Source organism: Eretmochelys imbricata, chromosome 3 (genome assembly GCF_965152235.1).
Source record: "Eretmochelys imbricata isolate rEreImb1 chromosome 3, rEreImb1.hap1, whole genome shotgun sequence".
Classification (NCBI taxonomy): domain Eukaryota; kingdom Metazoa; phylum Chordata; order Testudines; family Cheloniidae; genus Eretmochelys; species Eretmochelys imbricata.
The window spans coordinates 35,795,618-35,807,810 of NC_135574.1; the positions used below are offsets into that span (position 1 = coordinate 35,795,618).

Genomic DNA, 12,193 nt, shown 5'->3' on the forward strand with positions numbered 1-12,193 from the left:
TAAGCATAAGATAGAAATAAAATTATGAAATGCACAGACTATTCAAAGAATAAAATTACAGAGAATATATGTGCATTGCAGGAAGTACCAAGCAGTAACAACAAAACAACAACACAAGTATGTGTTGGGAGGTGAGTGTATCAGAGACAGACTGTGTGTGTGAGTGTGAGAGAGAGTTTGTGTGTGTGAGACAGTGTGCAAGTGTGAGACAGACAGCCTGCGTGTGTATGTGCGTGAGACAGAGACAGTGTGTGCGTGTGTGTATATGTGTGTGAGACAGACACAGAGACAGTGTTCGTGTGTGACAGACACACACACAGTGTGTGCGCGCATGTGTATATGCGTGACACACACACACAGAGATTGTGTGTGTGCTGGCTGCTGGGGAAGTCTATGGGAGACCATGCACTGTCTCTTTAAGGCACACAAACCCGAAGTCTCAGACTGCAGCAGCTGAGCTCTCCTGCTCCTGAGCCCTGTCTCCTGCTCTGTGGAGATGGGGTACATGGGCAGGAGGAAAGCAGGGAGAGGGGGACATCCTGACGTCATCCTCCATCCCCTACTCTGCACAGCAAGCAGGAGGATCCCGGGAGCAGGTGGCCAGGAGCTTCAAGGCAGAGGAGCAACGCAGCTGCAGAGCTGCAGGGAGAGGGGCACCTGAACATGTTGCCACTGTGCGCAGCTCTGTTAACGAAGTGCACGGCCCTTGATTCACTCCTGGGCGACCACGCAACTGTGCAGTGTAGCGGGAACACAGTATACAACCATTCTGATTATGAAACTAGAGGTAAGCCCAAGCTGGAAAGTTCAAATACAGATCCGGATTTAAATTTTCCAAGAATTTGGAGGCACCTTGAGACACATTGGATCTAATTTTCTTTTATGCTGAGCACCCAAACTTCCCCAGGGGTTTAATTATAAATGCTCAACGCTTCTGAAAACCAGGTCCCCGCATTGTCTCAGTTATGCCCTAACCCTGTAAAAATGACTGCATGTGACCTCGGTAGTGCAGCCAGTTGCATTTATTTGTAGGAACCAAGAGAGTGAGGCAGTCCAGTTTAGTGGATGCTTTTGAAAATATTGGCCATACATTGTCATAAAGGTTGTTTCTTTACTATGTAGCAAGATCGAGGAGAGCTGTGTGAAATTTGGCACTTTCAGCTGGAAGGGATCTACATTGTTACCAACCCAAGTATTCAAAAATCATGAATCAAGTGGCAAAGAATGATTTTTAAGCCAATTTATTTTAGTTTGTCATTGATTGCTGAGCCTTTGGGGTGCATTCAGGTCATATTTACAAGCTTCTCTACAACCCCAAGTACTATAAACTTATATTTAAAAAGAGAAGAAAAGAAAGCTGAGGCTTTCAAAAAAACTACCAAATATTCCAAATTCTCACAATAAATTCATGAGAGTCGACAACCCCTTCATATAGCTGTAATGGCTTAAACTCCACGGCAAATAAGGATAATAAACTAAGCCCTTCTAGTCTCGAATCCTCCCCAAAAGGCTGCAGAGCGAAACACAACCAACAGCTGCCAGCAGCTTCCTGCTTTCTACATTCAGAGAGCTCTAGCTCAGTTTCTGGGCTCAAGCGCAGTAATACGACACCATAGAGAGGTGATCTAGCAGTAACTCACTCCTAAATTATTTAAGGCTCTAGAGGTTAAAACCAACACCTTGAGCTCTACTCACAGTCAATGCAGGTTACATAGGGTGCTGCCCCTTTTTATTATCTGCACTGGTTCTTCTCTCAGCTGGCCATTTCTGCCATACCCTACCAACGTCCTGTATACATTTTATGAGATCCTTCTCTTCTGTGATTCGGTCTAGAAGGTTACTTGCAGTGACCCCATTAATGACAAAAGTGTCAAACACCAGAGAGAGAATGATGCTGTTGTCTGCTGGGTAGGGCACCCCCCTGGGAGGTAGAAGACCCTGGGTCCAATCCCCCTACTCCACTCGCTCTTTCATTATTTATCCACAATGGAATGGTTTCAACAGGAGAGAATGAGGGAGCCCCCACATCAGACTATTCCAAAGTCCACTGATTAGAGCACTCTTAAAAGACTCCTTGTTCAAATCCTCTCCTCTTCTGGCAAAGAGGGGGAAATTGAATCTGGGTCCCCACATCCCAGACAAGTGCTCTAACTGCTAGGCTAAGAGTTATACAGGTGGGGACCACCACCTCCTCTTCCCCCTGTTTTGTGTGGAGAGCCTAACTCAGTCCCACAAGAAATATCTTAGGTGCCTAAGCCAACGGAAGTCAGGAGGCACATTCCCGTTCGTGTAATGCTAAGCAAAGCTAGGCATCTCCCTGCAGTCTGGGCATAGGTGCCTATCTCTGAGAGAGGGGAAGAGTTTAGCACACTCTCCCCCCTCAACACTTCCCCATGGCTAATTTAGGCAGTTCTGCCCCACCTAGCATCCTGGCTTTTGGAGATGGCATTGGTAGGCATCTCTGTCCACCCATGTTTGTATAGGAAACTTAGGTGTCCAACTCAGGCTTTGTGGATCACAGTGTTGTCCCTTTCATTTTCTAGGCTCCATGATGCTCAGCATTGCTACCCATAAGTCCCTTTAGGATCCCACTCTTCATGGCATTTTAGATTGGGAGTTAGGCTCCTAGGTACTTTTGAAAATCCCACTATACACCTAATTACAACTTTAGAATCCTAAATACCTTCAAAAAATCAGTCCCTCAGTCTCTCTCTGTCCTTCAGTTTCCCCTCTGTAAAATGGGGATAACACTTCCCTACCTCATAGGGGACTGTGAAGATAACTAAATTAATCATGGTGAGGTGCTCATCACTTTAGGATCTGGAGGCCACAGAAGTACCTTAGATCGATAGGAGTGAATCCATGATAATCACTGGGATTTGATACTGCCTATGAGTAAACATGGCTTTCCAAACACAGATGAAGTTTTCAACTGCTAACATGTCAGAGGCTGGCTAGTTTGCAGATGGCTGAAGACTAGAATTGGGCTAATTTTCTGGGTTTTTTCGGGGCTGGTGAAGTGTGGGTGGGAGAGTAGAATAGAGTATTTTTCCCCCACAGAAATTTGACCAAAAAATGGAAAAAAAATAAATATTTTTGTGGAAGATTTCCATACGAAATGTTGAGTTTTTGGCAAAACTGAAAGTTTTTGGCCAAAATCAAGAGGTGTAATGCCTCCGAGGAGTTGTAGTATGCTCACGTCCCCACTCTCTTCTGTGGGCCAATGTCACCAGCTGGACTACATCTCCCATAATGCACAGGTTTACCTCTGCAAAAGGGTGATGTAGTGTAGGAGATGTAGTGCAGCTAGGGATCCCAGCCCATAGAGAAGAATGGGGACTTGCAGCAAACCACAACTTCCATTTTTAGCCAAAAAATTTTTACTTTTGGGTTTTGGCTGAAATATTTTGATTAAAAGGAAAACTAACAAAATTTTCCACAGAAGAGACACTTTACAAAAAAAGTTGTGTCAAAAACCCAATTTTCTGTCCAAAAAAAGTTTAAACTGAAAACTTTTGAGCAATCCTAATGTAGAGTAAAAATGAAGTTTTTAAAGTTATGTGAATTCATTCAGAGAGATTTCAACATGGTAGCCCCACTACAAGTTATGCGATTGGACTCTGCTGCTTCCACAATGCAGTTCTGTATTGGTCATCAGGCAAAGTCACAGGTTTGGCTATGAATTTGGATTATGACTTACATACTGCTATGAAAAGTGTTAGTGATACAGAACATGCTATTTTTAGGTGATTCTATGTTGGCAGATGTTCACATCTAGGGTGAATTATCTAAAGACAATCAAACATTCTTAGAGGGACACATTCAACGTAAAAAACCCCACAAACAAAAGCCACCCACTTCTTGTCAGAAACATTTTTTTTAATTTCTTATTTGTATTACAGCAGTGTCTAGAGACCCTAACCAACATCAGCACTGCATTATGTCACACGCTGAATAAACACAGTAAAGTCAGTCTCTGCCCCAGAAGCTTGCAAGTAATCCCTGAGGTTACTATAAATGAAAGGATTATGGAAGAAAATATTCACAGAATCAGAGCCACAATATCATCTTTTCGCCTGGTATCCGTTTCAGTTCTAATAAAAATCAGCTGGATTTCAAAGCATTAAAACTAAAATGCAATACCTTTTTAAGAATAGACATTTAGGTAGCTTGATCAAAATTTTACAGGCATTTTTAGTAAGTGATATCATAGAAGGATTGAGAATTTGATTCATAAAAATGACATCAATGATATTTTCTTTAAATCAATGGTTGGCTTACAGGTTTACATCCTCCAATATCTTTACTGCTTTAAATGAGCATGCTTGTAAATATGAAATAGCTAACACCAAAATACTCCAAAAATCAGCTGCTGAGAGTGGAAAAATTGCTATTATCTTTCACCTACATTTTCAGAGTAACTAGTGACTAGTAATTTGTAATAATTTAATCTCAGGAGTTTTTTTTATTTCTTTGTATGAGAAGTGAAAAATAAAAAGTGGTGCATTTCACTTCTCTAATTAGGCACGCAATTTTGTAAGAAACGTTTCCCCTCCCAAACCTCACAGACAATATTCACATCTATAAGCTGCATATATATGAACCTTTAATTTTAATAAAGTTTCCCTTTATCCAATATACCACTAATCCCAGTCCTAATTATCCTTGACTCAATCTCTAGAGTTACCCCTTTACTAGCCATTGGTGTATTCTGTCATTATCGGATCCTCTAGAGCAGCACTGTCCAATACGTTTGCCACTAGCCACATGTGGCTAATAGGCTATTGAATTGTGGCTAATGCATGTGGCATTTTTATAATGTAGCTAATAACTAAAATTCAAAGCCACAAGTCTGGCTACCAGTGTGGCAAGCATCGAATTTCTATTGGACACCGCTTCTCTACAGTCTACTTCAGCATGACACACCATTGCCACATGTCTTCTATCCTTTGCTTTGGGGGCTATATTATAAACTCATCATTCGTAATAGATGAAGACATTCTGGTGCCCCAGAACAGACAGAGAGACTGAGAAATGTGTTTCACATTTCTAGTCTTAAATGGCTATATTGATTATGTTACGAAGAATCACAGCCAGTTCTCTCTTGCCACTCTGGCAATTAAATCATGTGTGTTCTAACCAAACATGCTATGCTGAAATTACTAAAATCAGAACCAGTGGCTATAAAAAAGTTAATACATTTCAATTTCAGTTGTTAAAAACAAACAAAAAATTAAAAATCTTATTTTAGTTCACTTTCTCTTGCTCAGAAGTATCTTTGACACTGTTACAAATCCCAGGTTAAACAGGGATTTTTTCAGCTAAATCAGGCTTTTGCAAGCAGTAAGGTCCACATTATCTCTCAGAATACAGTACATCAAGCTTTTGTTTCTTATTCTGCAGCTAACCCACACCAGTTGTCAGACATACTTTGAATGTTTCCACTCACATGTCCAGTCTCTATCGTACATCCAGACTTTTTCCTCCTTACATGCTTCTAACCAGTAAAACCGCAAAAGTCTCTCCTACCTTATGATTGCTGAGAAAATGGGGACTGCAGGGCACACTCTGCCTGCAGGGAAATTGCACAGATGACCCTCATGCTGCTGTTTACAGAAATCTGACAGTTTTTAATTTGAAAAGATGATGTCTTTTGCTTTTCGACAGTTCAACAAATCAGACAGAACAGTTGCAAGTGTTATCTGTAAACAACTTCCTGTTTGAAATAGATCAGCTGTCCTGCAGGATAATAATTAGGAAAGAAGTGTGGGAAAACTGAAGAGGTCTATGATGTAAGCTGCTTATTTTGGGAATGTACTTTTTTGGGAATGCACTCTCACTGTCCCCTCCCCCTCACTAGCAGAGAACCCCTTTGTAACCATTTAGATCCAACTAAACACACACACACACACACACATTCCCACCAGAGCACAACTTTTCCTGCATTGAATTTCAGCAGCTGATATTCAAAAGATGGTGAGTCAAGGGTCCTACTCAAATTCCAATGTATGTAATTAATACATTCTTTGCCTATCCCAATTTCCCTTATTTTTGCAACTGGCTAAAGTATTTTTCACTTCTGGAGTAAAGCATGCCACTGTTTAAAGAGCAGAAACTCCACACACTGCACAATAACGTAAATACTCAATTCTCCACCTGGCTGGTCTCTTCCAAGCCTGTTTTCTTCACCCATATGGAATTACCCATTGACAAAGGGAAGTTCCATGCCTGTTGAAGGAGTAGAACAGACATTCAGAAATTCTACAGTATAATTTCTGAATTGGTCTACTATGTTGTTGCTGTTCACACTTAAACAGTTGTCACACTTTAACCCTTCGGTATATAAGGCACTTCAGTGCAGAGAGAAGTAATTCATACATACTTCAAGCATCAGATTCCCCCCGGTCCTGAAGGAATAGCCAAAGAGTCACCTTGCCAATGGGAGTCCTCAGGTGTCCTGAAGTCATTGTTGCTGGCTCTCCTACCCTCACAGGCAACACATCAGGGACGGACAAGCATCAGGAATAAGTCCATTTCATTCTGATTGATCTTGGCCCTGGTTGGATGGATGATCAAGGAGGACATAAAAGGTGACTTAGACACCTTTGCCTCCCTTTCCACTACCCCTGCACAAGCTCTGTCAAGCTCATGCTTAGCACAGCTCAGGATTAAGCCCCATGTGCATTTTTGTACAGTCAGTATCACTAACAAAGCCCTTAGGGAGCCATTTGGATGTGCAAAGGCAGATTCGTTAAAAAAACCTTTTTGTCACCACAACCAACAACTGTGGCCCACATTATACTAACAATTAACTAGTCTCTAACAAAGGACTCATACATTTGTTGGTAACTTGCAGTGTAAAGTTTCTTACAGAAATATCAACAGCACAGCTAGAGTTAAGAGTCTGAACAGCTTTTTCCATTATAAATGTAGATCCTCATGGTTTAATCTCTTGGCCATTTCATTTCCACATTAGGCTGGAACCTGGCAAACAACCCACTTTTTTATTATTTTTCAATAATTATTAGAGAGATTAAAACTTGACTAGATGATGGTAAAATTATGTCAGTGCAAAAGCTCAAAGAGAGGGGACATACTAATGTAAATGTAGAAAGGCCACAATGTCAAATTAAGGGTCCAATCCTATTTACCTTTACTTACATATGAAGTGCCACTGACTTCAGTGACAATAAAAGGAGCAATTAGCATCACACAGAATTGGGTCCTTATAGCAAGTGCTATCAATGGAATGTTAAGGAAACTGTTTTACAAAGAATGCAGCAAAATGAATTCAGTCCAAGTCCTTGAAGATCATGTTACAACAGCAATGTAACATATATTTACATACATATTTAAATCTCTCTACATAAACACAACTTGGAGGGACAAGAAGGGAAGTATAAAGGGAATTAAAAATCTTTGAAGGAAGTTAGCAGCAAAGGAGATATTAAACATTAAGTGATTTACAAGTAAATAAGAATATAGAAAGGTTGAATAAAAGAATAAATAAATTGAAGAGTGCTAAGGGGAAGACCAGGCACTGTAACGAGAATGCATTCCTGAGTGCTTTTTTCCCAAGGAAAGGGAAAAAAATAAAGAGAAACCACTAATGACTTTGGTTCATTTAAGGAGAAAGAAAGAGTTTCTCTAACAGAGAGGTAAGGGCAGATTTCCTAGCAGGAAATAAGAAAAAATAATCGAACAAAACCACTTGAAAGCTGGAAGTTGCTTTCCCCCAAAACCACTGGGAGTTCACCCTGCACATGGAATAAAGGATTGATCCCTAAACCCACTTCTTAAAGAAATAAATAGAAAAAAAAACTGAGGGCGATCTTAACCCAGTTAAAACAACTCCCACTGAAGTCAATGGAGTGCAGGATCAGACCCTATGGAGAAAGTTCTGCCAAAGGACCAAAACCCATCAACAACCTTAAACTATTTAAAATAATAAATCAAACAGTTTTAACCATGATGGCCATGGTGAGATCACCACAAATACAATTCCAGTACTTCTGAGAGTAGCAACTGTTCCCTCTATTCTTCTGTGGGCACTCAGCACCCCACAAAGGGGCAGGGAAGAGAGGCAGCAGCTCTGGGATCCTGCCCTCCTGTGCAACAGCTCACTGGTGGTGCAGCCAGTGCAGAACCCCTGCCCTTTGGGCCATTCAAAAAGAGAATGTACCTTCTTGTGCTCACCCTGTGGCAGTTCAAATCTATGCCACTTTTTATTTGGACCGGTATCTAAACACACTTTGGCCCTGCCTGAAGCAGATAAGAGGACACTTTAATAGACAAGAATGGCAACATGAGAAATAGACAATAGCAGGTAGAGGGTTATTCAGGACCAAGAAAAATCTGGGGATAAATAGTAATAATACCACCTATCACTTTTGTAGGCCCTACCCTCTGAGGATCTTAGAACATTTCATAAGCATTAATACACCTGTGGGATAAGTATTATCATCCCCATTTTACGATGGGAAACAAACAAAGCTGATCTATATTAGTATTCCCACCATTGCTACCAACATGGATCTACAAACATGGGAAATATCAGGAGGAAAAGGTTAATGTAACAGCCACTGAGTTTTAAGGCCAGATTTATAAAGGTATTTAGGTGCTTACAGCTGCAGATAGGTGGATAGTCAATCTGCAACTATAGGCACCTCAATATTTATAAATCTTGCCCTTAGGTCAACACAGCAGCTTCCCAGCATGATTATACAGACACGACTGATAGCTCAAGCAGATCTCACTAAAAATAGCAGCGTGGCCACAGGGGCAGCTCAGTCTAGTCACCCAGGTACGATCCCATGTGACCCCAAGTGCATATTGAGGTGGCTAGCCCAAGTCGCCACCAGCACATTGCTACTTTTAGCACACTAGCTCAAGCAGAGCTAACACGAGTCTGTCTACCCGTGCTGGGAAGCACTTGCACAACTGCTGCGCAGACATACCCACAGTCTCTCCCTTGCCGCTCTGGAGACAAATCAAATCTGAGTCAGAGACACGGGGATGTGCTTCCTCCTGAAGAGCTTGCCAGTGCAATATTGTCTAGAGTTGAGAACGCTTGCTGGCTAAACAGTAAATTTATCATTTAACTGTGACTATAGCAACTTGTTGCAAAGCCCATAAAAGAGAAACACTTGATTGCAGTAATTAATAGGGTGGCGTGGATCTGTGAATCTGTGTGCTGTGAGGAAGGAAATCTTCCAGTAAGAAACTTTCCTCTTCTTGGTCACAGAAGAGTCCACAAACCCAAACAATGGCTAGATGAAGCCGTTAGGCTCAACTCTGTGTAGGGAGCAGCTTACCAGGAGATAAAGTTTGAGTGTCAATTCTTCCCCTGTTCCCCTCTTACTCTGTGACAGTGTAGTGGAAGTTACTGCAGCAATTTTCAGGGTGCTACTTATTCTTCTGTCCCATCTGTCCAATTCTAGTAATCATTGCAAGAGGGGCTAAGGGAGACATATCAGAGCTACAGCTCTACCCCCTTGCTCAGCATGAGAGCCACTTGCATGAGTCCTGTTTATGCAACTTGTGACCAAAGGTGCAATTAAGGCAGTGGGGCCAGGAAGGGGGCAGAGTCCTTACCTGCTCAGCACATTACAGCTAAGGACAACCTAGTCTATTGGGATTTCATTAGAGTGGGATTGTGCCAGTTTTTAAACCTAATATAATCAATTATTTGCAAACAGTTTATAAAATTTTAATACAGCTCGAAGGTTCTACAAGCCTCCTAAAATGAAGAAGGATGTAGTTCGGGCACTAGCCTAGGATTTAGTAAGAGAAAGGCCTCCCATGTATCCTTGGGCAAGTCACTTAAGCACAAGGGATGATAGCACTTCCTTATCTCACAGGAGAATGGGGAGATAAAGAGTTCAGAAATTGTGAGATGCTCAGACATTACAGTACTAGTGGGCAACTAGAATGCTGTGAGATAGGCCTGCACATCTGAACTGCACAATACTTAGAGGTACTAATTTCTGAACATGTTGCTCTGTCATAAGTTTTCTGTAAGAGTCAAGATCTCCCCCCACACTCAGCCCACTCCACCTTAATGAGTAGACAGACTACCAGCTGATGAGAGATTGCAAAGGGTTACTGACTCAAAAGCACCAATTTTGATCCCAGAGATCTCCATTACTAGACTGCCTGTGAACACACCGCCTTCCCAAATATCAGCCTCAATAGTCGGGCAAGCGTCTGACCAAACTCTAGCATACTAGGCAAGCTAGGTCTAAGATTTCCAAAGGGGTCCACACCTCCATTTGAAATGTTTTAGTGGCCCGCCCATGAAAAAAGGTTGCAAACAAGTGCTCTAGAGATGTAATAAGGAAGCAGGAGAGAGGTGCTATTCTTGATCCTTGAAGCAAGGCTGTCCAACATATGGCTCAGAAACCAAATTCAACCTGCTTGTATTTGTGGCCTTCAGGACATTTGTTTTTATTAATAATGGAAGCTAGATTCTGAAGTGTCTAGGCTGCGAAAAGCCTTCGCAATATGAACCAATGCAGGGATGTTGTTGTGAGTCTGCAGACTGCTTCAGACCACGTTAGGGCTCCTGTCTTCTATTAACTTAATTGGAGCATAAAATTTGAAACCCAAACCATTTCATTAGATGTCACTAATCAACTCAGTGAATGAAATGAAAAAAGGGATTGGATTAAAACCAAAAGAATACGCAAAAGAATAAATGGACACAAATCTGACATCAGGAATCATAACATTCAAAAACCGGTAGAAGAACACTTCAACCTCTCTGGCCACTCAGTGAAAGATTTAAGGGTGGCAATTTTGCAAGAGAAAAGCTTCAAAAACAGACTCCAGTGAGAAACTGCTGAGCTTGAATTAATATGCAAACTAGATACCATTAACTTGGGTTTGAATAGAGACTGGGAGTGGCTGGGTCATTACACATATTGAATCTATTTCCTTAAGTTAAGTATCCTCACACCTTCTTGTTAACTGTCTAAATGGGCCATCTTGATTATCACTACAAAAGTTCTTCTCTCCTGCTGATAATAGCTCATCTTAATTAATTAGTCTCTCACAGTTTGTATGGTAACTTCCAACTTATCTGTATGTGTATAATCTTCTTACTATATGTTCCATTCTGTGCATCCGATGAAGTGGGCTGTAGCCCACGAAAGCTTACACTCTAATAAATTCGTAAGTCTTTGTATTCTGTGTTGTAACTGAAATCTATGTATTTTAAAATGCAGAGAACCAAAAATATTTAAATAAATGCTATTCTATTATTGTTTAATCATGCAATTAATCATGATTAATTTTTTTTTAAATTGCTTGACAGCCCTAATATTTAGTGAAGTCTTGCTTAGCTAAGAACTAAGATTCCCAGTGACTTCAACTGTCCATCCTCATCCCACAGGAAGACAAGTTATTGTTTACATACTTGGAGTGTCACCCTATGCCTTGGACTTGCTTGTGGACTTTTAAAAGTCACCCATTTCATAGGCGCCCCATCTGTCTTTCAGAAGTATTGGCAATGTCTCAAGCTGTTGAGGTAAACAATGTAGGCTTCCCAACACCACTTCAAACAAATCCCACTGACCACCTCCCAGCGTGTAGCACAACCCTCCAGCTCTGAAGCAACTAGAAAACCATATTTATCTATTTTGATATCCTACAGACTTGCAAGAATACAGCTAGAACCTGTGGACTGACAAAACCTGCATTGTAGTTCTATGTTCTCCCATTAGTAGTAGTCTACAATTTATAACAAAGCAAGACAGCTTAACCTGCATGGAAGAACACTGCTTAAATTTCAGCCTTGTGACCTTTGAAATAGGTGTTTAAGAATTGTGTTCCATAAGCAAGTGGAATTTTGTCTGCCTCCGCCCCATACAAGGCTGTCATATCTAAAGCCAAGTATTTATTATGTAGATTAATGTTCCCACCAACCTTGGGAACTGTCAATTTTCATTCTACCTGAGTTTCTAAAATAAATGGAAAATTCATGAGTTTAAGTTTGCATACACAACCTTGCCAGACCAATTCATCCTCGGAGAAGGTATTATTATTTAGACCTGTTTAGTGTACTTCCCTACCAAGGCTTTCTGTGTGATTTAGGATATGGACATGTCCACTAGAAACTGAAGGCTCTTACCTAGTTACAATTAGGTTCTGGTGACATGAGTTCTTACCTACTTTAATAAATGCAACTCAGTTA

The 12,193-nt window shown here is 41.0% G+C and overlaps 1 protein-coding gene across 1 annotated transcript in view; it reads right to left on the minus strand.

Annotated features, from left to right (window-relative positions):
* Positions 1-12,163, minus strand: part of COLEC11 (collectin subfamily member 11) — a 48,052-nt gene extending 35,889 nt beyond the window's left edge. The window contains exon 1 of the mRNA XM_077812567.1: positions 6,157-12,163. Within this exon, the coding sequence (XP_077668693.1) occupies positions 6,157-6,193 (37 nt within the window). The 5' untranslated portion in view covers positions 6,194-12,163. The remainder of the gene's footprint in view (positions 1-6,156) is intronic.
* Between the last annotated feature and the right edge of the window lie 30 nt (positions 12,164-12,193).